Genomic DNA, 26,223 nt, shown 5'->3' with positions numbered 1-26,223 from the left:
TAAAAATACTTTTGTAGATATGTTTGGATTGTCTTTTGATTGATAATGTTATTCTGAATTATAGTAGTATCACAATTGAACTAACTATATGAAAGTACTATTCCAACTACACAGTACACAATAATAATTACACAATAACAAATTACAGTAGAAACACAATTAGTTACAAGTACTGTAAAAACACAGTGCAATGCTGTTTTGTAGTTATATAGTACATTGTTCTATATACTGTAAAGTTGCATTACAGTACATTGCTGTAAAACAAAATACAGTACCTTACTGTAAAAGTACAGGACAATTTTTAACAGTAAATACTTGTTCACATATCAGAGGAAAATTAAGATCTCTTATCACAAATAAATATTTTACTCACCTCAGTTTACAGTTTGAGTCTTGTAGCACATCAATGAGCTGCTGCTTTGAGTCTCCAATCATATTGCTACTTAGATCAAGCTCTTTTAAAAAACGCAGTGCTTTTGTCTTTGTTAAAGACTGAGTTAAAGAAGAAACATCTGTAATGTCACAGTCAATTAGACTAGAAAGAGACAAAAAGAGGAAGAGATATCTTACAAATAAAGTGAAGAATTTTACACAAACAATGTGAATCTCGCTGTTTGTACTGTAAGATATTGAGAATAAAGTATTTTGGTTTAAAATGTTGAAGTGGTTTTAAGCATTTTGATTCTTGTATGTGAATGATACTGACCTTAATCTTTCTAGTTTACAGTGTGAATCCTTCAGTACGTCACATAAGTGATTCACTCCTGTGTTTTTTAGTTTATTCATACTGAGGTCCAGCTCTCTCAGGTGTGATGGGTTTGATTTCAGAGCTGAAGTCAGGATGAGACACTGTTTCTCTGTAATACTGCATCCACACAGACTGAAGACAGAAAGAGAAAGACAATGAATTAGTTGTATATTAAGTTTGTGTTAGTTAAATGAATCATGAGTAATTGCCATATACTGTAGTCACTAATACACCAATAAATCATGGAAACTTAATAGTATAAAGCAAGGTGCAGCAATATATATGATATGACCTGAGTCTGTTGTCTTTAAATTCACTAATCAGTGAACTTTAATCTCACTGTAACTGCTGTACAGTATAATATTACTAACGCTAGTTTCTCCAGCTTGCATTGTGGGTTCATCAGAAGATCACTGAGGTTTTTCACTCCAGAGTCTCCCAATTCATTCATACTCTGATCCAGTTCCCTCAGGTGTGATGGGTTTGATTTCAGAGCTGAAGTCAGGATGAGACACTGTTTCTCTGTAATACTGCATCCAGACAGACTGAAGACAGAAAGAGAAAAGACAATGATTCAGATCTATGATGATTATCTTATTGAAGTGCTACAGTAGCCATATAGTCTGTCATGTAGTCTTTAGTTCCCATAATCTGCTTGTAATCGTGTCACACTAGTTCTGTGTGCTGGAAACTGTTTCTTCTCTTTCATTCTCTTTAAAAAAAAAATCTATTTTGTTTATTGTGGAAGCAGATACAAATCTTATATTACTGCAGAACAACATGCTGAAAATCAGTATATTGTTTCAAATATGTTAAATGGAATTACATACTTATTAGACACCTTATTATAATTGCAGCCAATAACAAAGGCGAGAAGATGTAATGTTACACTATAAACAAATGTAATGTGGGTCCAGTTGTCTTTAAAATGTAAACTTTAATCACACTGTAACTGCTGTACAGTTTAATGTTACTAACTCTAGTATATCCAGCTTGCATTGTGGGTTCATCAGTAGATCACTGATGTTTTTCACTCCCGAGTCTCCTAGTTGGTTTCCGCTCAGGTCCAGCTCTCTCAGGTGAGATGGGTTTGATTTCAGAGCTGAAGTCACAGCAGAACATCCTTCATCTGTCATATAACAGTATCTTAACCTATATTGGCAGAAAATAAGACAAAAGAAAATAAAACTCTTTATTCTGTGAAGTCACCTCATCTTCATAAGCAAATAAAACAGAGGAACAGAGATCATCACATATCATGTAAACTCAGGGCTCATCAATAGAGATTGAGTATAGAGACAAGAGCGACACACAGCAAAATCTGTAAACCACGCCCACACCGGGGGGGAGGGGGGAGGTTCAATCCAATGCTCTACATGGCGGCCTCTTTGTCATTTCTGACTTATAAATAAATGCAGAAATAAATGTAGTTTAACACAAATGGTACAGAAATAGTACAATTAAAATTACACTTTTGAAAAAATAACGCATGTCTGCATTTATTTATTTCAGCATTTAATTAATTATTCATTTATGTATTTCTACATTTATTTATCTCAGCATTTATTTATTAATTCATGTATTTAATTATGTATTTCTACATTTATTTCTGCATTTATGTATTTATTCATTTATTTATACTTAAGTAATTTCTCGTCCTCCATAGATACCTAACTTGTAAAACCTTTACTGCATTATCAACACAAGGAAGACACAAGTGTAATAAAATTAATTTTATTAACAAAAGACAGACAAGAGTAATCAACATCTATTGAATGAATACCATGAATGTAAAAGGAATAAAGTGCAGAAAATGCATAAACTGCAAGTGATTATGTTGGGTACTGCTATGTCAGAGATACGTTATCTGGAAAGATAAACTTTTGATACTAAATAAGGTGAATAACCTTATTATGCATCAAACAAATACATCAAAGATTTTCTATGAACAGCAATCAGCTATATAATATCTAATGTAAATTAGAAAAATTATATACTGATAATATACAACAATGCCAAGGTCTCTGAAAGAGGTTTGGATAAGTGATAGTTACGTTCTCTGTGGTTGAGTGAGCACAGTGAGTTGAGTGACTTCATTCACTGGTTGCGCTGGTAACAATGCAGTGGGGAAAGGAGCAGGAATCCATTTTTGACAGCCTTGAACACAAAGCTCTGGTGAATGCTGATCTCCTGGAGCACCAAAGGGTCCTAAAATCTGGATCTGAAATCAGATGTGGCCCGGGAGTAGGTGCAGAAGGTCCTTAGCCTGGAACACGCAAGCAAAGGTACCTTGGAGTGAAGGTTTGCTTGCCGGACCTTATCCTTGATGCAGATGTCTGTGTGTCTTCTGCTTCTCTGGACTAGAGACTCAGAATTTGGTAGATTCGCTTTGTCTCTCTAGGATGGAGACTCAGGACGTGTTGCATCTGTTGTCTCGCAGGACGAAGACTCTGAATGAAGTCTGAAAATAGATCATCTCTTCCTCGCAGGCTGGAGGCTTAGAACGTGGTCGTATCTGTTGCTGCCTGGAAGCTTGAGACTCAGGACTTGGTATCTGTTATTGCCTCTTCCCTCACGGGCCCGAGGCTAAGAACGTTGGTGATCTGTTGCAGTCATTTCCTTGACAGGACTCAGACTCAGAAATAGGGTTGTTCTGCTATTGTCTCACCCTTGCAGACAGGGGACTTGGATCGTATTTTCTGTTACTCTTCCTTCCATCGCAGGACTCAGACTCAGAACGGGTTGTTTCTGTTGCTGCCTTCCCAGTAACAGGACTCAGACTCAGAACAAGGAGTGTCTTTTGGAAAGGTACCTTTATCTCTTTCCGATTGGAGTCTGGCGCTTCTCCATTTCCAGGCTGTGATTGGTTTCCATCAAAGTGGGGGGACATTGTTTGGCCCACCCTTCTTTCCTCCCGCGGAACTTATTTGCATAGTCCAAACACACATTTAGAAAAGTTTCACTAAAGCTTTACATTTACATTTATGCATTTAGCAGACACTTTTATCCAAAGCGACTTACATTGCATTCAAGTTACAGTTTTTACATTTTATCAGCTCTTGCTTTCCCTGGGACCAATGCATTATTCACTTACCAAACTACAACCAGAATACTTTTGGCAATGTTACTAACACATTAAGTCCAAACATGATGGAAAAAGATTGAACTGTCATGCATGCATTCATTTGTCCATCAACAGCTGAGTTTGTGTAAGATGTTGGACTACACATCACTATCACTGAGAATACTTATTTCTCTGAACAAGTATGAGATGTGTGTGTTGTAGTGTGCATCAGTTTAAGGTTTGAGAACATAGAATGGATATGGATGGATCTCTGTGATCTCTCTTTGTTTCAGCCACTGCTGCTGCATCCAGAGGTCCCAAGGAATTTATGGCGATCACAGGCCAAATCCTTAGGAATCAGTCTGTTGGTGGGTGAAGGGCAGAAACTGCATTTTGACCAATGAGAAGTCCTGTCCTTTGTACCAAAGGTCGTCTTCTTGCCTTATCAGAGGTGTCTGGCCGTTGTCCTGGCATCTTTATCTGATGGCATTGGACAGTTTGCTTATGTTATTTGTAATAATTTTAGAACTATTATTTTAATTTTAGCTTTTGGAAATCGAGTCGCATGGATTCGATATTGATACGATTAATTGATATTAATCAAAACGTCCAACTTATACCTTATTAACGATACCTCATTAACGACTTCTCCAGCAAGCATTAAAATCAGTATCTCTTAACAATTCAGTTTATTCCTGTGGCCACGGTAATACAGAATTGATTAGGTAATTTTGAGCATAGGTAACGCGATCTTTGGCAAATAGTTTCAGATTTGAAAATCACAGAGCACCAGACAAAAGATTCCTTTATAAGTCAAATTTATTTGCTACTCTACAATACTACTAAGCTAAATAACACAAAACAGAATACTTACACACACAAACACACACATTGCAGGTAATTAATTGTTTTGATTTGAAGACTAAAAGAATAGCACTATTTGCTATTTCAAAAGGCATACCAGGGGCAAATCACGAACAGATAACTTTATCTTTACTTTTAAAGATGAATGCAGCCAGCTTCAGTAAGATATGCAGATAGTTGTACTTGCTCTGAGTTGTTTCGTTACTTTCCTGGTAGAGGGAACCCCGGGTACGGATTAGTTGCTGAAGTGGTCATTGCGTGATGTCACTGGGGATGCCCTCTTGCAATTGGCGGTTGCCTTCTCTGTGACGTAATGATGCGCTTAGCAAGTTTGTTTCAGTTCTTGCGGCTTCAGATGTTAAAGTTTCTTTGTTCGCAACTTTGATGAAGAGGTTGCTTGCCAGATGGTATATGGCTGAGAGCGCTTAACAGCGCAATCAGATGAGGAGCCGAAGTTTCTAGCAGGTCAGCGCACGAGCAAGCAGCCCTAGCCAAAGCTGGGTGTCTGGCCGTTTCTCAATATGCGTACTTGTCTGTACTTGTGTTCTTGTGGACTTGTGAAACGTCATCAGTCGCTGCCCAAGTACTGTTCCAATTCAAAGTTCACATCTAGCCAAGTCCAGTTCAAATCCCCGGATGTGTTCTTGATCCGCCCCTTTTACCGAGGATGCATCGAGAGGTGACTTGTGCGGACTTGATACGGGCCATAACCCAGAATTCAGTTCGTCCTCCCGTCCTCGAGAGTTCGTTCTTCCGAGTCGAACTTGGCAAGTCCAAACTCGAAAGGACGGAAGTCCAGACTCTGCGAACTTGGTATTGAGAAACGGCCTCTGTCTTTATCGGGCTGATTTCAGTCCGCCCCTTTTGCTGTTTGATCCAGTCACAAGTGTTTCTGTAGGGCGGAGCCCCGCCCCGCACAGCTCAGTTTATATATATATGCGTGTATGTTGCTTTTGGTAGAAGCAACAATTATTATTTGTCCTTTTGGAACACTTATAAAGGTCTGATTTCCTTTGTTCTGTTAAGAAGAAAAGGCGCGTTTCTCTGCTGGAGAGAAATGGGAGGTCATGGGAATGTCACTTTTGTGGAGATCTGGTGATTTTCTTAGCTCGGACGTCTGTTGTAAAAGCATCATCTTTGTTGATACCATCAATGAATTACTGCATTAAACGATCAGGAGATATCAGGGAGGGTCTGTGCTGGAGCCTTTCCAGATGCCACATGCTTTGTACTGTTGATTATGCGACTTTTATTTATGGTAAACCGGTCAGGAACAACATTGAAGGTTCTGTTCTAAATACATTCCAAATTTTCTCCACAAATCTATCCTTGTTTTAGGGGTCCCGTGAGATGTTAAAGAGAGCAGAGCAGGATGTTGAGTGCGGTGCTGGTAATTTATTAATTTTATGACCACAGATAATGAAAAGAGGGGAGTTCCTCAGGTATGTAAGAATTATAGAACCTCAGACACTTTGAACTTCTGAGATGGACAACACGCACACAGTACATTAACATACAGACACCTGACTGATAATACATTGTTACATTTGACCTTATTCTGTTTTACTCTGTAATTATTGACTCTAGTAGATTACGTTGTATCCTTGTTAGCAACATGAGCAACTGAATGAACGAGTAAATATAAAGTCAAGAGTTAACTAGAATAATCAAATATCAGAAGAATACCAATTAGAAATAGACACACAACCAATTTTCATTTCAACCTAAATACGAGGTCATAATAAAATGGAGTCAGATTAAATAATAAAATGGAGTCAGATTAGAGTTTAACTTAACATTGAAAATACCAAACACGCAGGAAACCTTCAACCACCATTGGATACCTTCTTTGGGCCAAATGCGTGGGCCTTACAGGAATGTGCTGTCCTGTTAATAGTTGTGTGTGTGTGTTCTTGGTTCGACAAGGTTCTACATAGTCGACCAATATCCAATCAAAATGTAGCAAACCTTTGTCCAGTATAGTGGTCAGAGGGGGGTCCTGCCATAAACTGGGCCCTGGAATGTGCTGTCTACTGCAGCCCCTTTTCCTTACCTTCTTGTTTGTGAATGTTACTGACCTCAGAGTCTCCAGTTTACAGTCTGAATCCTTCAGTACGTCATATAAGTGATTCACTCCTGTGTTTATTTTATTGTCACTCAGCTCCAACTCTCTCAGGTGTGATGGGTTTGATTTCAGAGCTGAAGTCACAGCAGAACAATCTTCATTTGTCATATAACAGGACCTTAACCTACATTAGGGGTTAGAAAGAGAATAGAAAATAAAACAGAAGAAAATAAAATGATTTATTCCATAAAGTCACATCTTTTCCACAAGCAGATAAAACAGGAAGAGAGATCATCATCTTGATTTCACTAAATGACAAAATACTAAGGTGAAACATTTTACACCAATATAATGTGTATTATTAATGTGTTTAAACTGTTGAAATTATTTTAATCATTTTGATTCTTGTATGTGAATTTTGCTCACCTCAATCTCTCCAGTTTACAGTGTGAATCCTTCAGTACGTCACATAAGTGATTCACAGCTGTGTTTTTTATTTCATTCTCACTGAGGTCCAGTTCTCTCAGGTGTGATGGGTTTGATTTCAGAGCTGATGTCAGGATGAGACACTGTTTCTCTGTAATACTGCATCCACACAGACTGAAGAAAGAAAAGACAATGATCTCAGATCATATGTACATCTTACTGAAAAGTGCACTGTGGCTGCTTCAGATTGGGGGAAAGCAGGAGAAGGGTCTGGCTGCAGACTTGCACACTCAGTACTTGCACTTGCAGTACTTGCACGAGTGACGTCACTTGTAGTCTTTTTTATTTTGTTCTATTTATTGATTATTTTTTGTTTGAATAGCTCAACATTTTACAACAGTAGCAAGGTGGTGAAGACAAGAAAAAATAAACTAAATTACAATGTCATTTGCAATCGCCGCTTGCACTCTCCGCTACCTGCGACGTCACTTGCATTCGACACGAATCGTACAATAACGAACAGGGTCCTGCAAGTCATCTGTAGGAGACAAAGACAAGACCCGCAAATCCGTGGCAGAACAGCAGAATATGAACACAATGCGCAAAGTTTCTCATTAAGCGTTTTCCTCCCGTATAAAACCATAAACACTTAATATGGCTTAATCTATTAAAATATCAATTTCAATATACAGTTTAATAATATATGAATATGTATATAGTATTTTCCTCCCATACCGCAAAACATGGGATAATGTGGTATAATGGATTAAGATGACAAAGAGCAAACTCATGCTCCTCATCATTATTAAAATATACATAACTAATGTACAGGCAGGTGAACCCAGAATAAACACAACATGCAACGTTTCACGTTTTTCCAAATAGAATAAATGGTCTACAGCTCTTTTATATCATTGTCTTTGTCCATTAAGCTATATAACGTGTTTTATTTAAAATGATTTTCTGTGGGATGTTTAACATGCAATTTAACGCATTGCGCCCTTTTAATATCACTTAATGCATTTCATAATGCACGTTCATATCTGCTGGTCTGTATCTTTGTGTCAACAAGACTTATAGGCTAATGAATTGTCTTTATCCTCTTAGTCAAAGACTAAGTCCCTTATTATTATTATTAAATTATTATTAAATTTAGTCCATTATGCCACAATAAGCATTTTGCTGTATGGGAGGACAAGTGAAAGTTTGCGAATTGTGTTCATGACAGTCTGCTTGCCTTGTTGTACATTTAATAATAACTATACATCGAATTTAATCTTTTAATTGCACTTAATGTATCTTAATACTTTAAGCCATATTACGTGTTTATGGTTTTCTATGGTTTTCTAGAAACTTTGTGCATTCCGTTCATATTCTGCTGTTCTGCTCGGATTTGCGGGTCTTGTCATTTTCTCCTACAGATGACTTGCAGGACCCTGTTCGTTTTTGTACTAAATTGGTTTTAATGGTTTAACCACCAGAGCGTCTTGTCTCCATTGGCAACGCACATGATTTGTGTCGATTGCAAGTAACGTCGCAGGTAGCGGAGAGTGCAAGCGGCGATTGTAAGTGACATTGTAATTTAGTTTCTTTTTTCTTGTCTTCACCACCTGGCTACTGTTGTAAAATGTTGAGTGATTCAAAAAACAAAAAAATTTAACAAAATAAAAAGACTACAAGTGACATCACTCGCGGAAGCGCAAGTGTCTGAGACTGCAAGTGCAAGTCTGCAGCCAGACCCTTTTGGAAAGCAGTATACAAGAGCAGTCATAACATTTATTCAAACAAACATAATAAAAATAAATCCAGGCAAGATAAATCCAGACATGGGCAAGGAAAACAGAACTGACAGCAAGCACACGATGCATACATGTAGGACAACCCCAGACAAAGACATGTGCAAACAATGCGGTATATATACATAAGATAACCAGACTGACAAGGGATAGGTGACGTGATAAGTTGTCATGAGGATAAAAAGGGGTAGCTATGGAAACAAACAAGGCGAACTAATGTTGCATTCGAATCATGTCGGATATATCGTATTTACGAGTTGAACGCACATGCCACCACAAAGTCGTTATTACGAGTGGGAAACTCAAAATTTTCTTTAAGCCCGAGTTTCCGAGTTGGGGGCATGTCAGTGAAAAACGTGTCGGATGCAATGGACGCAGGCAAAGACTAAAGATAAGGAGTGTCGGTAAAGTTGATGAAATGAATAAAATTATTTTTCTTTTTGTAATGTACAATAAGTTAGATATACAAAATATTATATTATTGTATAATTATAATAGAATATATAATTGAGTTTACATCACCTTCATAAATAAAAATGGAAAAAAGAAAAACAAAAACACAATGCGCATTCTTCATTCAGTATTTTGTAGATGTAGAGTTAATTGTTTTTTTTGTTTTTTGTTTTTTTTTTATGTAAAAAAGTTAAATCGCATCTTTTTCTGACCAAAGTGATTTGAGCATATAAGACGTCGTAATAACCACTTGTCAACTCGTACGAACGTCCCAGGAGGGGGGCGGCCAAGATGGCGTCGTAGCAAGACAGGAGCTCTTGAAAACTTTGCTCAGATCCCGGGTTTTTTTTGGAGCAGTTCATGTTCAGAACTAACTGGAAAGATGCAGTTTGTATTGTGAGTTGAGTAGCCTCCTTTAGTTATATTTTTTCCTTTGCATTTTTTTGCTGTTTGAGCTTTTCTGAAGACGCTTTTGCCAGCTAGTCGCTAATAATAACCCACGTGCTTTTGCTATAAATTGCTGTGCTGACTTGCGAATATGGAGGATAAAGAAGAAACTCTCCTTGCTATTCACAGCTATGCAAGGAGAACTCTAAATGCTAAATTGGATGCAGTTATTGGACAGGCTGAGTTCACGCTTTCACCCGATACATCTGAACCGAACCCTGCGGAAAAAAAGTAAACCGAGTTCCAACAGTCCTTCAGTGAGTGATGCCATGGTAATGAGATTCATGCAGAGAATGGAGGCCATGCACGAAAAAACTTTGCGCCAAATTCAAGGAGTTGAAAAAACAGTACTTGAAAACTCAAACGCTATTAAACAGATAATTAGCTCCCTCGAATTCCATGGTGAACAGGTGAAGCATTTGAATGATAAAACTGAGGAACTGGAAAAGAAAATCGTAAGATTGGAGAAAGACAACGTCAAACTTCGTGATAAGTATAATGATCTGGATGCGTACAAGAGAAGATGGAATCTTCACGTCGCTGGTATTCCAGAGAAAGCAGGAGAGAACATAAAGCAGATGATCATCGACCTCTTCAGCCAGATCTCCCCGAGCATCGCTGCAGATCTGCCCCGTGGAGTTGACATCGCTCATAGGCTGGGACCTCGTTCTGCTGCGGAAAGATCCTCTTGTCGCATAATTATCTTATTTTCGTCGCAGTCCCAGTGGGACAAAATTTGGAGAGATGCCAAAACGTCCGTCCTTCTCAGGGAAAAGAAGATCAAGATCTTCGAGGATCTTTCGCAGAAAGACAAGGATGTATGATCTCTCCTGTGGCCGACGGTAGAGAAGGCGAGACGGAAAGGAAAGAGAGCTGGCTTTCACGGTCCATTTGCTGTGATTGAGGGTAAAAGAGTGACCGCTAAAGATGTAGCCAACACTTAACATGTTGGCAATGCTTACAATTCTGTTTTCTTCAGGAATGTCATTCGACTATTGATGATTACAAATGGTGGAAATCTCAGTGGGGTAACGATATTTGGAGTTCACATGGCACCGAACACTCAGCTGGTGTAAGTATTTTGAGAAACAAATTTGGTGGGGATATATTAGGATCAGAATCGGATAGCTTAGGTCATTTTCATTTATTAGTAATTTCACTTAACCAACAAACTGTAATTCTCGGAAATATATATGGGTACAATAATTCTTTGGATAATGGAATTCTTTTTAACAAATTAGATGAGAAGCTTACATATTGGTCTAATAAATTTCCTAATGCATTTTTCATTCTAGGAGGAGACTTTAATGTGTCATTTAATAATTCTTTGGACAGATATCCTCCAAAAAGGACCGCTTCTTCTAGTCCTGTGTTCTAGTTTGGTGAGAGAGATTCCCTAACAATTTAAAGTTTACTTGGGCCTATAAAAGTGGTTCAAGACAATCTCGTATTGATTATTGGCTCATATCAAAATGTATGTCAAATTTCGATCTGAATGTTTGTATTCAATGTACCCCATTGACCGACCACAAAAATATCTTTATTAATACCCCTTTAATGGCAGATTATGTAACAGGTCAATGCAGAGCTTCTTTGTGGAAGCGTAACAGTTCACTGTTAGAATTACCAGGTGTAAAGGATAAAATTAAAGAATTAATTGCTAGCTATTGGAAAACAGCCACAATTCAAAATTATTTTGGTAGCAATTGGGAGCTTTTTAAGTTTGAGACAGCTGTTTATTTAAGAAAAGTTGGAACACTTTTAGCCAAAAACGAAGGGTTCTTGAAGACAACCTAATCATGAAATTATCTCAGTCTAATAATTTTGATTGCATGTCTCTAAAGGAAAAATCTGAAATTGCAGATTTGCAAATGAAATTGGATGGATTGTACTTTTGAAAGGCTAGGGGTAAAAAATTGCTCGAAGATAACTCAATTCCGCATATTTTTTTAAGTTAGAAACGCGTAATTTTACAATTGAACAACTTTGTGTTGATGGCAAAATTGTTAAAGATCCAAAGGAAATGGCAAACTACAGTGTCAATTTTTATAAGAATCTTTATAGTTCAAGGTATTCAGAGCAGATAACGTCCTCATTTCTAGACTCGGTTAATTATGTTGAGGTTATATCTGAAAGTGATAGATTTTTCTGTGATAGCATTGTTACTCCTGAGGAAGTACAAAGAGCAATTAAGAGTTTGAAAAACAATAAGTCCCCAGGGTGTGATGGACTTACAGATGAGCTGTACAAATTATTTGCTGATGAACTTACTCCCTTTTTAACTCAGGTTTTTAGAGAAAGTATTGAAAAAGAGGCTTTACCTCCTACATTGATGCAAGGTATCATAACTTTAATTCCTAAACCTAAGAAAGATCTTACCAATTTAGACAACTGGTGACCCATCACACTCCTTAACAATGTCTATAAAATTTTCACCATAATATTTGCTAAAAGACTTAAAGATTGTTTGGAAACTGTTATAGATGAGACTCAGTCTGGATTTATGAAGGACCGACATATAATGAATAATATTAGATTCATTTTAGATTTATTGGATTATAGTGATTTGCTGGAACATAATAGTTTTATTCTTTTCCTGGATTTTTTATAAAGCTTTTGATTCAGGTGAACATACATTTATATATAAATCAGTGGAAAAATTTGGTAAGTAAGAACTCTATATTACAACTGTACCCAGCAGGCACACAACAGGCACACAATGTCATAAGACATTGATATTTGGTTAAATTTTGGTTGCGACGTCAGGTGACCAAAATTAAATGTAAATTCAACGTCTAATGTCAATATTAAATTGATGTCCAATACCGACGTCAGCTGACATTGAGATTTTGTTATTTTTAGGTTGTGTAACCAAAATCCAACGTTAAGTCAACGTCAAATTGAAGTCAAATATTGATGTCAACCTGATTTTCATTTTCAACCAAAATGCAACGTCTGCCCGACGTCATGTCCAACGTCAACCTGACGTTACATAGACGTCTGGTGCCTGCTGGGTAGTAGCACAATTAAATTAAAATATGGTACTTCTCCTAGATTTTACTTGTCACGCGGTATTAGGCAAGGGTGTCCATTATCCCCTTATTTATTTTTACTAGTTTCCCAGATATTCGCTTCTTATATTTCTAATAGTGGTCTTCATGATATCTCTATTGATGACAAACAGATACTCATCAGTCAGCTGGCTGATGATACCACTCTTTTTTTGCTAAATGCTAATCAAGTTCCTTTAGCATTAAAGTATATCCAGCAATTCTCCAAAGCATCAGGCCTGTTCTTGAACCTCTCAAAGTGTGAACTGATGTCCATCAAAGAATGTAATTTGTCAGAAATTTGTAATTTTCAAATCAAAGACCAAGTATCTTATTTAGGTTTTATTATAACAAAAAAAGAATTAGAAAAATGCTCCTTACATTTGAGATTTGAGATGCTCCTTAAAATTGAGTGTACTCAGAAAAAACTGAATATGTGGCTCCAACGTGATCTCTCATAGAAGGGAAGAATCTTACTAGCCAAAGCTGAAGGTTTGTCAAGGTTAACATGAGTTCTCATGCTTTTTAGAGGTCTTTCTTTTCCAATCTCATGTCACTCGGTGGAAAACAGTTCCTTTCGTCATCCAAGTCAAAAAACAATAAGAAAATTTGAGTTTTGTTTCAGATGGAGTCTATTTCTGTGCCTTATGTAATCTCTTATTGGAATGGTTTAGTAAGTGGTATTCCCTGGAAGAAAGTTTGGTCATTACCTCACAAATGTTTAATTACTAACAAAATGAGAGAAATTACATTTAAATTGATTCATAGAATTTACCCAGATAAGTGCTCTCTTAAAAGACTTAAGAATGATATTAATACCAACTGTTCTTTCTGTTTAGAAAACAATGAAACATCTTTACATTTATTCTGGAATTGCTCTTACACATCATTTTGGAGTGACATTCTTGACTTTATCAAATGTTATGTGAATCATAATTTTGAGTTTACTTATAGAAATGTCATTGTTGGCTTTCATGAATGTGAAAATATAAGTGATGCTTATTTTATAAACCTTATTTTCCCTTTAGCTAAATATCATATTCATAAATGTAAATTTTCTAAATGTAAACCTTTTTTTTTACGATTCAGACTTGAAATTAAAATTAATTTTGATTCTATTGAGTTCTCTACGAACTTGAAAGCGATAAGAACAATGACTTTGTGGAAGGACTTGGCACTTCCTCTGGACTGAAAGACTGAATATCCCTGAGTGGTTGTTGGATTGTTGTGTTTTGACGATGACAATTGTTATTATTTTTTTGTTGTTGTTGTTGTTGTTTTTCTTCAAGCATTCAATAAAAAAAAAAAAAAAAACGAACATCCCAGGAGGACTCTAACACAGGCAGCCAGGCAGAGAAACAGGAACTGAACAAAGGAAGTGAACACAGAAACATTGGGGAACAGAAAACACTTCAAAACAAGAGTCCTAAACACAAGACAGGGGAAACACAGGCTTTTACTTTTCTGTGGCCTGTTTTGAAACAACTATGCTGGAAGATGCTGTTTCTTATCTTTCATTTTTAAAACTATTTATTTGATTTCTCTATTCTCTGCATATTTCTGCATGTACACAATCAGTACATTGCTTGAAATTTAGCAAGTACTTACTAAAAACATACAAAATGTCACCAGTAGGGAAAACCCAAATGGTGTACAGCTACAAACAATGTAACTTAGGTGCTGCTGTCTTAAATTAAACAAACTTTATTCACAATGTAATGGCTTTAATGTTACTAACTGTAGTTTCTCCAGCTTGCATTGTGGGTTCATCAGTAGATCACTGAGGTTTTTCACTCCAGAGTCTCCTAGTTGATTCTCGCTCAAGTTTAGCTTTCTCAGGTGTGATGGGTTTGATTTCAGAGCTGAAGTCACAGCAGAACAACCTTCATCTGTCATATAACAGAATCTTAACCTACATTGGCAGAAAAAGAGAGAGCAGAAATTGATGCAGAGGAAAATAAAATAATACAATTAAAAAAATTGCACAAATATAACTCAGGATCATTGTGAGATACTGAGTATAAAGTGTCTTGATTTAAACTGCTAAAGTGATTTTAAGCATTTTGATTCTTGTTTGTGAATGTTACTGACCTCAATCTTTCCAGTTTACAGTGTGAATCCTTCAGTACTTCACATAAATGATTCACTCCTGTGTTTTTTATTTTATTCCAGCTCAGGTTCATCTCTCGCAGGAGAGATGGGTTTGATTTCAGAGCTGAAGTCAGGATGACACACTGTTTCTCTGTAATATTGCATCTACTCAGACTGAAGACAGAAAGAGACAGAACAATAGTTCAGATCAATCAGTGGTGTAAGGTGTAATAAATGTAAGTAAATATAGTTAGTTACTGTATTTAAGCAACTTTTTGGCTACTTTGTAGTTTTACTGAGTATCAAAGTCATTAGCAATAGATATTTTACTCTCTGTTTGACTATATTTTTGAATAAAATACTTTTTTGACATACGGCCAAGTATGGTGACCCATACTCGGAATTCGTGCTCTGCATTTAACCCATCCAAAGTGCACACACACAGCAGTGAACACACACACACACACACACACAGCAGTGAACACACACACACCGTGAACACACACACCCGGAGCAGTGGGCAGCCATTTATGCTGAGGCGCCCGGGGAGCAGTTGGGGGTTCGGTGCCTTGCTCAAGGGCACCTCAGTCGTGGTATTGAGGGGGGAGAGAGAGCGCTGTACATTCACTCCCCCCACCTACAATCCCTGCCGGCCCGAGACTCGAACCCACAACCTTTGGATTACAAGTCCAACTCTCTAACCGTTAGGCCACGACTTCCCAATACATATTCATTTTGTATTGATTCAGTACATATTCTTCTTCTTTTTTATCACAGAATGAAGCAGAAAATATATTTTATAGTTTCTATACTGTACTAATGGTGCTTTGTCTCTGCATGGTACGGCAGGGCACAGTTCAGTACGGCTCACTTTTGGGGGTTTTTCCACTGGGTACAGTACCTGGTACCTGGTACTTTTTTTAGTACCACTTCGGCCAAGGTTCCAAGTGAACCATACCGTTACCAAAATGTGATGTGTAAACTCTGCTGATCACTGATTGACCGGAGAAAATCATCAATGCATGCGTCATAGAACTTACAGCATAATATTATCAGCTACAATGAAATTAACTATTTAAAGTAAATGCAACATTTTAAATAAATTAACAATACTTACTGTAGTGTGTTGAGTTTACAGTGTTTATCCTGCAGTAAAGCAGCGATCTGATTCACTCGTGTATTTCCTAGTTTACATTCACTCAGATTCAGCTCTCTCAGGAGTAACGGGTTTTTACCCACAACTCTTTTCACATACTGACAGGCTTCATCTGCAGCAGGACCCAAAAACCTGCAGAAGAGATGAATATGTCTATTACTTTAAAAAAACAGATAGATAAGATAAACAAAACATATCTGTTGTTCTAATGACAAGCTGTAATTACGTTTAACACTTTCCTTTGAACACAAATAAATATATAAATAATAATTACATTTTTTTTTAATAAAAAACAAAGCATCAAGTCTTCCAGTCAAACTGTCACAAATGGAGGTTTGGTGAATTTCTAGCAGAACATTTTTTTTTCTGCAGGCCAAAAGAGATGCAAAAGCAATAGTGCCACTCTTTTATTTTTAGTTTTAGTTACATTTATAGATATTCATCAAACGTTCCAAAAATAGCAATTACTGCGGAGATGACGAATCAGCGTCGCTGACTTAATCTCTTAAGACGAAAACAAAAAGCACTAATTTATCAATAATTAAACTGTTTATGCAGCCTCCTTACTGTTTTCATGATCATTACTTCTGCCGGTGTGCTTTGGCTTGCATACGCTCGAGTGCTTATTAGGCAATTAAAGGCTTATTTTTATGATTTAAGTGATTTATTAATAAACGTGCGATTACTCGACTAATGCTTAAAATGAACGACTACTAGTCGACCAGAAAAATCTTTGGTTGAGGGCCGCCCTAGTATTCCTAAAATATTTTTATAAATAAATCACTTTGATATCATTTATTTTGCATTGTTTCATCACGCACCTCACTGTCTTCAGTTGACAGTTTGGATCCTGAAGTAAATCATTAAGCTCCTTCACTCCTGATTGTCCAGGATCATTTCCTGTGAGATCCAGCTCTATCAGGTGTGAAGGGTTTGATCTCAGAGCTGAAGCCAGAGCTTTATAACCTTCTTCAGTGATACTGCAATCTGAAAGTCTGGAGAAGAGGTTTTATTATCATTGAATTTATTCAATTATTATAATCAATATAATGTAATAAAAATAAAATACAAATGTATATCTTTGAAAGGTATATTGTATTGTGGAAAAACAATACAAAAAAACTGTGAATTTTTATCTTATCTCACTATGGGAGAAAATCTCTTTAGTTTACTAAAGTAATTTAACATTGGGCAATAAGAATGTCATTGTTAAAATCAAAAAATGGTTAATTGAATTAACCTGAGTTTCTGCAGTGTGCAGTTTGGGTTTTCTAATCCGTTCTGGAGTTTCTTCACTCCTGAATCCTGCAGATTATTGTTGCTCATGTCAAGTTCTTTCAGACTGGAGTTTGATCTCAGGACTGTAGCGAGAGCTGAACAGCTTTCCTCTGTTAGACCACACTTACGCAGACTAAAATGTTAAATAGGAGAGGGAGAATTTACAAACACAAAATACTTTATGCCAAATTGCCAATATTAAGTGATTACTGAGAATTGTTTTGGTTCCTACAGTATGGTTCACCTCTTTTCTTTTAAATATGCAATAACACAAAAAAACATGCTCACGTCAATGTGTTGAGTTTACAGTGCTTATCCTGCAGTAGAGCAGTGATCTGATTCACTCCTGCATCTCCTAGTTCATGTTCACTCAGATTCAGCTCGCTCAGGAGTAACGGGTTTTTACCCACAATTCCAGTAACATATTGACAGGCTTCTTCTGCTGCAGCACTCAAAAACCTGGAGAAAGAGGAAGTACACTGATATTTCACAGCTGTACATTACAGAACAACACAAAACAGTCAAACAAAATGGTGCTGAATCATCTTTTCAGATACTTTTAGTCCTTTTATCCAAAAAATATTTGCAGTACACGTGAAGTTAGACAACTAAAATGCACTGTAGAGAAACAAATATAAAACAAATATAATCAAAATTAACTTTCAAAATTTCAGTTTAATTTTATTCAGTCAAAGTTTTAAAACCACTGAACTTTATAACACTCACCCCAGTGTCTTCAGCTGACAGTTTGGTTCCTGTAGTAAATCACTGAGCTCCTTCACTCCTGATTGTCCAGGATCATTTCCTGTGAGATCCAGCTCTATCAGGTGTGAAGGGTTTAATCTCAGAGCTGAAGCCAGGGCTTTATAACCTTCTTCAGTGATACTGCAGTCTGAAAGTCTAGAAAACATTAGAACTTGAAGTAAAATGAACACGACCACATTTTAAATAAATTACTGCTTGATAGTCTGAATAACAAAATATGATTAAATCACACTACAACTTAGTGTTGTCACAGTACCAAAATATCTGTATTCGGTACCAGTACCAATGAAAATCTACGGTTCTCTGTACCATCAATTTCGGTACCAAAGTAAAACACAAAAACATGCTAATTAAAACCACATTATTTTTATTAACACAGTCAAACAAAAATAAAATCGCACCCGAGTGCGATTGCTGTATTCACACCTGCCCAAAAGAGCCGCACCAAGGGGGGAAACAAACTTGAGTTTGATTCAATCGAACCAAACAAGACAGGTGTGAATACACTCTTAGGAAAATATCATATACTTAAGTAAAGTAATGGGCTGAGTCTGACCAATTGCAACATTAGATCATTGACAACAGCTAAAATATAACTTTTCAGTAAATAACAAACCTCAGGTTTTATAATATTTAGATAAGATTACATATATTTTAAGTCAAGTGTATACAAAATAGATGGAAACTGTAGTATTAAAAACACTTTACAATAAGATTCCATTTGTTAGACAACATGACCTATCAAAAAACTAACTAAAAATGCCCATATGACATAAACACTGTTAACCATTTGTACATCTTACTAAAAATAGTAAATACCATCATGTCCTTTTTTTACCCTAATAAATGTTATAGGAGCATTAAATAGTTAATAAAGAAACTTCATTCTAATGCTCATTATATTAGCGTTAGACGCACTTATTCTAACTATTAACTACACTAACGGTGATGTTTATTTCAATCCGACATTCAAATTAAAATATGGAACAATATTCATAACAGAAGATATAAATATAAAAAATTAAATTGAAACTTTTAAATTGATTAAATTAAATTGATGTGTTTCCTCCTTTTGAGGTCGCCATGTCTCAGTGCTTTTATGAAGAGAACGCATCTGTGAACCTTTTGGATAGCACATCAAGTACCGGGTTGACCAGGTACTTGGTACCACCGGGACTTAAAAAAACCTGGTACCGTAACATTTTAATTTCTTTAGTACTTTAGTATCGAAGTACGGGGTCTTTTGATAACACTACTACAGCTTAATACTGTTATATGTGGGAAAGAGTCAGGCAAGCAGGGATGTGGATCTATATGCAGGTAATTTAATGAAAATAGTATATAAAAAAAACACAGGGAAAAACTAGGGACAAACAACCAAAACACAAGCAAAACAACCATAACATTCAAGAAATGAAAAGGCACAACGGAAACACAAGGGCCATTTATACACAGGGAGAACAAAGGGAACCAATGAGTTACTATGAGAGCTAACAAGGAGTGGGAGTGGTCCAATGAGTGTCTATGGAAACTATGGAGACAAACAAGGCACACAGCAGACAGGGGCAGAACATACACAGGGAACATGTAACATAGCCCCCCCCCACCTAAGGAGTGGATTCCAGATGCTCCAAAAACAAGAAACAAAACATACACAACAAAAGTCCAGGAGGGTGGTGGAGCAGAGGCAGAAAAGGGGGAGGGATGGCGGGCCAGGCCTATGGAGTGGAAGAGGGCCTAGAGACTGTGGTAGAGCAAGTGTCCAGGGTGGAGCAGGGAGTACAGGTGGCCACTCACATAGCAAGCACACTCAGGTCGATTCTGGCTGAAATGCGACACTGTTGGCTCAGTCTCGGCATCAGTGAGAAGATAATGGGCCAGAGCTTTGTTGACTCTACAAAACACTTCTGGCTGACAGATGGCTTTTTCGCTATGGGCCGATCTTGGCTGAAAGCTGTTGTACGTGTGGCAGGTCCGAACTCGGTGTAGTTGTGTGTATCTACCTTCGACCCGAATTCGTTTTGTCGCAGACAGGCCACTGCTAAAATGAAGCAAATCAGCCAACTGAGGAAAAGATTTGGCAGTTAAATCCCGAGGAGCGTTCCGCGGGCACAGTTCTCAAGAGGAATAAATCAGCTGCAAGTTATTTAATTTATTTAATGCCCAGTATAGTGTTGTTTGATGTTTAAAATGTCACAAAAATTATAGTTTTTAGATGGTTTCTATTAGGAGGTTTGCGATGATAACATAACATCATGAAAACCATTCGGTCCGGGATATATTGAGTGTTGACGAGTAGGCTACGGTCTCTTTTTAGAATAACAATATGTAATTTTTTTAATATATAAAAAAAGGATGAGCTGTATCCAGTGCTAGATAATGTTAGCTAATGAAATTATAATGAGTTAAATTCCATTTTGTTTGCTAGAATTCATTCGATTTGTCTTTTTCAATGAGTGATTGCTATTGAATCATAGGAGTCGGACTGTGCTGGTGGTGCCATAAACATCTATACGGGTGGCTCTGTCTGATTTGATTCACTTAACCTTTCAAATGAGTCATTTGTTTGTGAATCAAACTGAGCACAATGTTGTAGTATTACACCTGCTAAGACAATTCAATATGTGCTGAATATATATCTGAATTTAATAATAATTTGTGGTAACACTGCCGTGGGGGAAGCTCTGACATGGAAAAACACTATAGATACGTAAGGGAAAGCCATAAAGTGCTGCTGAAATGGAGGACAAGGGGACTATGAAGAGGTGGCTCCAGCTGGCAGATCAAAAGGGCGCACTTTGGGAGGCAGACATGCTCTGCGAGTTTAAAAGTCCCATCTCTTTAAACTTCCATGACACCATCACATTTAAAAAAGTGAAGTGACATACTGCCAAGTGTGGTGACCCATACTCGGAATTCGTGCTCTGCATTTAACCCATCCAACGTGCACACAAACAGCAGTGAACACACACACACCGTGAACACACACCCGGAGCAGTGGGCAGCCATTTATGCTGTGGCGCCCGGGGAGCAGTTGGGGGTTCGGTGCCTTGCTCAAGGGCACCTCAGTCGTGGTATTGAGGGTGGAGAGAGCGCTGGACATTCACTCCCCCCACCTACAATCCCTGCCGGCCCCAGACTCGAACACGCAGCCTTTGGATTACGAGTCTGACTCTCTAACCATTAGGCCACGACTTCCCCACTTCTTGTCTTCCAGCCGTGAGTGTCGAGGGCAGCCTACTTTTTTTTACTATTTATATAATTCAAATCCCTTAAAGGATCTTTATGCTGCAGCAATTAGGGTAAGCAGCAACACTTGGCAACACTTCCCATAATATCTAATTACTTGTTGCTTATATACTGTTTCACTCTTATCCCTAGGTTACAGTAATCAGCTGATCCAGTCGGTATCCAGACCAGACAGTGGACCTGCACCCAGGAACGACCACAACACATCCCTGAATGTCAATGGAGACCATGTCAACTAGATGACAGATCCCTGTTAAGACCTCATTGATGGCCCCAGCACAGTTCCTCAGCAAATACTATGAGAACCAGACAAGCCCTCTGCACAGACCCTTTTTTACCAGCTTTACCTACTGGCATGATGTTTCTTCAAGCAGAAGAAGATGGATGAAATATTCTGAATGATATCAATCCACAATCTGATTTGTGATTGGATTGGATTCAATTTATTGTCCTTGCACATGTAGGTACAAGGCAACGAAATGCAATAGAGAAGAAGAGATACAGCATAACATGAGGAAAGAGAGGAGAAAAAAAGTGTCCTCACACTACGTCCTTGGAAGAGGGTGCAGTGAGAGAACAGACAAAAAACCTCAGCATAAAGCACAGTCAACACAGAAACATAACTTGCATAGTAATCCTAGTTCAGACGAAACAGCCATCCGGCCAGCAGCCATTGCAGCGCCAACCCACGGACCCGTTAACACCTGACAGGATGAAGCGACGAAGGCGTGGGATGGGGGTAGGGAGGTGTATGAGTGTGTGTATGTGTAAGTTCGCGTGAGTTCGTATGCCTTGAAATCCGTCTCGCCAGCACTCCAAACCAGTCGACACAGTTCGCAGGTTGTGATGCGACATAGCAATTGCCATGGAAACGACCTTGGACAGAGCACAAGCGCCCGACAATAACAAGGTGTTTTTGGGAGGAGGGAATGGAAGAAAGAGCGTCTCCCTGCAGTATTCACCGGAGAGTTGATACCAGAGCGGCCTTGCCAAGCCGCTCTGTTGTGGGAAGCCGGAAAGAGATAAGATTGTTTTGTCTTAGTGCGAACAGCTGTCTTCCAGTTTCACAGCTATTCTCATTGTCCATTCTGATCTCCATGTCCGTCGATTTTTCTTTCCAAAGCCGAGAGCTTAGCCGTGATTGAATCCATATTGCGGTTAATCGCCTCAGTCTCCGAGGCGACCGCTCTGCCTACAGCCTCAATTATGACGGGCAGCCGTGAGAGGTTTTGGATAGCCAGTCCCGTCTCCTTAATTTTCTGATAATTTAGGGCAACGCCTAATCCAAATAGCAGAAACCCAGTTATCATTGTTCCGAATAAGAAGATGTCTTCAATGTCCTCCACGGAGAGAGCCGCCAGACACACGACCCGCCATCTCTCCCATGCGTCCATCGTGTAGCCAGCAGCAAACGTCCCAGCGGGACATTCCGGTTCTCCAGATCCCGCTTTCCTAGTCGAGAAGATGGTGTCAATTGCATTTAGAGACCAGTTGATCAGATCCATAATTTCGGTTTTGCAAATAGTGCAGCGAGAGTCTCTTAAGAGGACAGGACAATACAAGAGAGCAAGCAGGGAAGTTCAGGAGGGAGGGAGGGAAGAAAAATGCGACCGCCTTCGAACAGAGCCAAACGAGAAGAGGCTGCATTCAAACGAGAATGCAGCCTGGAATAATCACACCACATTTGTTTGGCCAGAGGAGAATTGGTTTCCTGACTGAGCCTGGACTTGTTTGGGTTTGGGTTCCATGTCACAGTTTGTAAAACTGTATGCTACAACACAGTGTTGTTTTTTTTACCACCAAGATGCTGTTTTTGAGCGTAATTTATTCCATAACGGACGCGAAAAATAACTCTCCCGAAGAAATGAAATGTAAACAAAGGAATATGCATCCTTATTACAACGTTATTGTTTCGCTGGACTAAAAGTGCTTGCTGGGATGTTGTTCTGTGGACCCTTACCTCTCTAACTCAACTGGGATTTCAGCAGTGGACGCGTTTGTGGCTCGTTATTACAATGATAATGGTACGTACTGCTTTTTTATTCTGCATGTTTTGATGTGTATTGCTTACACAAATGTAGCAAATACATTCCTTATAAGCTTTCCATCGGAAAACAGCGATCTGTCGTCGATGCTTGAGGCTTAGACCTTCAGAATGATATATAGTTTGCCAAGATTAATGGTATTCTTTCACGTTAACTCCATTCATAAACATTAAACTAGTTGGGAAAAAAATGCTTCAGTGCGCCGAAGCACTGGCAAAGGTTAACAGGTTAAAGCCTTTTTTAAGAAAGCCTTGGAAGAAGTGTGTACAGCTCAGACACAAAATGGCACTGAGGGTTCCGGGCTTGAGAGCACCGGGCTTGAAAGTACTGGGCTTAAGAGCACAGAGGACGCCGGGCTTGAGAGTGCCGGACTTAAGAGCGATGAGGATGCCAGGCTTGAGAGCAATAAGGCTGCTGGGCTTGAGAGTGCTGAGACCAGCATATTTGAGTGCTAAGGCCTCGGGATGCCGGCTGCTCACGCCGATGTCGAGTTCACCACACTGGATGCCAATCTCCTCTGCTGTGAGACAGATCCAGTGGCTGAGATGGCGCAGGCAGATAATATTAGTGTAGGCCCACGCTCTGCGTCCCCCGGAGCCTGAAGCAGCCATGTTGGAATCCTCCTCCACCTTCATTCCAGCGGCTCGTCGTCCTTGGCCCAAGGCACTTGAGGGAGAACAGGGGACCGGCATCCTGCTCTGTCTGCGGTGTCACACGTGCTCTGCAATCAGGACTGCGAGTCTGGCAGCTCACATCTCTGGTGGCTCCTTTCCTGGACCCACGAGGACACCAGCGTGCATGTACAGGGAAAGAGACCGGTCTGTCGCGTAGAGGAGTGCTCACAATTTAACAGCAGTGGTAATGAGGCTCCATTCAGTTCAGGTGTGCCTCATCATTTACCGCCAGCCTTGGCTGTTTCTGCGCCCCTCCTCTCTCATACACCAACTGTTTTCATTTATATGCGACTTAGTCTTGATGATCACATTTTTTCTCATATGCATATGATTACATATGAGATTGTTCGTTTCTGCATCTTATTCATTTGTGTTTTTGATCGACACATTCTAGACTCATTCAGGGGATGTGCAATAGCGCCCCAGAGTGGACGATAGCGTGAATGTGGAAACCCAGAAAATTATGTGTTTGGCGGAGAAGCGTTGTCTCATAAAACCCAGAAAATTCCATGTTTGGCAGGGAAAGAGTTAATAATTGTTAAGCTGAAGTTAGGACTAGTCTTTATGGGCTGAATAAAGTGAACTAGTATCTCACCAGTAAAGTTTTGATGGATGATGATTGTAATGGAGGTAAAGACAATTACAGTGCCATGCAAGAGTCATACATTCAGGGCCGCTGCTGGCCAAATGGGTGCCCTAAGCAGAATTTTATTGTTGTGCTCCCTCCCCCAAATGTAAAAAAAAAAAAAAAAAACACTATAGGGTTCAGAATAGAACTTTAATAAAATATAAAAGTAAATAACTCTAGACAGTTACTGTCATGAATCTGGTTCATGGACTTCCAGGGCTTGACATTAACGCTTGTCCGCTTGTCCGGGACAAGTGAATGTTTTGGTCGGGCAAGTGAAAGAGAAATGTACTTGCCCAATCGGACAAGTAACTTGAAAAAGTCAGTACCAAAAACAATAATAACTGCCTTTATTTATGATATAGCCTTTGTTATAGGGGTGTTATTATATATATCGTTTGCGATTATTTCGTTGTTTTATCGAGTGTACTGCAAGAATCAAAAACACACCTACAGAGTGCACGCATACATTACGTAAAGTCGTCTAGGTTAGACTAGCTCACGTGCGAGTGCGTTCTTTCACTGCATGATTCAGTATTTTCATAGTTTAATTAAGTATAATTTCATAGTTTCACACGAAGATCGAGCACCGTTTTTTTTTTTTTGCTCCAAAAACCATCATGATTACAAAAGTGATTTTATAACAGTTCAATAAACAAAAAGTTAACATTAAGAGACTTACATTTTAGACACCATATTTACTGTTTTTGCTCAGTTTCACCAACAAAAATAATTCCAAACAAAGCCACAGCACTGTTCTGCATCTCTGAGCAACATGACGGTGTTTTGTTCCTGAATGAATCAACTGATTAAATGATTCGGTTCAGTCGCAATGAATCACTTATTAACAGTGACTTGATGCCACCTACTGGTGGTTTTCACATTTACAGTATTTTTAATTTTTTAAAAATAATTTCAAATATCAGTATTCAACGTTTTATAAATCAAAACTTTATTTATTCATTTGTAACTGCAGATTAAAGCATTCCATGTCCTTCAGAGCTGCATTAACAGTGGGTAAATATATCTATTCCACTTCAGATGCAGTTTCTGTGCTTCCTCTACACTGCAAAGATGAATTTTGTTGATACTGATTTAATTTGTTTGGTAACAGCCCAAATGTCTTATTATACTAATTGTCTGTTATGGTTTGAAGAGGGATAAACCCAATCGCAGACAGTATGCAATGAACACAGATTTATTCAGACGCAACAGGGAAAACAAAACCCACAATGGGGCAAAACAAGACTGGAGGGCAAAAACAAAGACTAACTTCACTAGGTTAAAACTTGACAGATAACTAGACGAATAACTAACAACAGCAACAAGATTAGGACTTCACAAGGCAGAGTTCTTCACAAGGTACTCACGGGAAGGTCTACACACAAGTAACATATCACAGGATACACACACTGAGAATCACA

At 38.4% G+C, this 26,223-nt stretch overlaps 1 protein-coding gene across 1 annotated transcript in view; it reads right to left on the bottom strand.

The window, feature by feature from the left end:
- The window catches only part of LOC306874613 (uncharacterized protein), a 308,235-nt gene that overhangs the window by 90,082 nt on the left and 191,930 nt on the right, over positions 1-26,223 (bottom strand). Inside the window, exons 29-31 of the mRNA XM_079424761.1 lie at positions 14,652-14,825; positions 7,168-7,341; positions 374-535 (exon numbers count right to left, since the gene is read on the bottom strand). Of these exons, the coding sequence (XP_079280887.1) occupies positions 374-535; positions 7,168-7,341; positions 14,652-14,825 (510 nt within the window). The remainder of the gene's footprint in view (positions 1-373; positions 536-7,167; positions 7,342-14,651; positions 14,826-26,223) is intronic.

Source organism: Barbus barbus (assembly GCF_936440315.1).
Source record: "Barbus barbus genome assembly, chromosome: 9".
NCBI lineage: Eukaryota > Metazoa > Chordata > Actinopteri > Cypriniformes > Cyprinidae > Barbus > Barbus barbus.
This window is presented reverse-complemented; position numbering and strand designations above follow the sequence as displayed.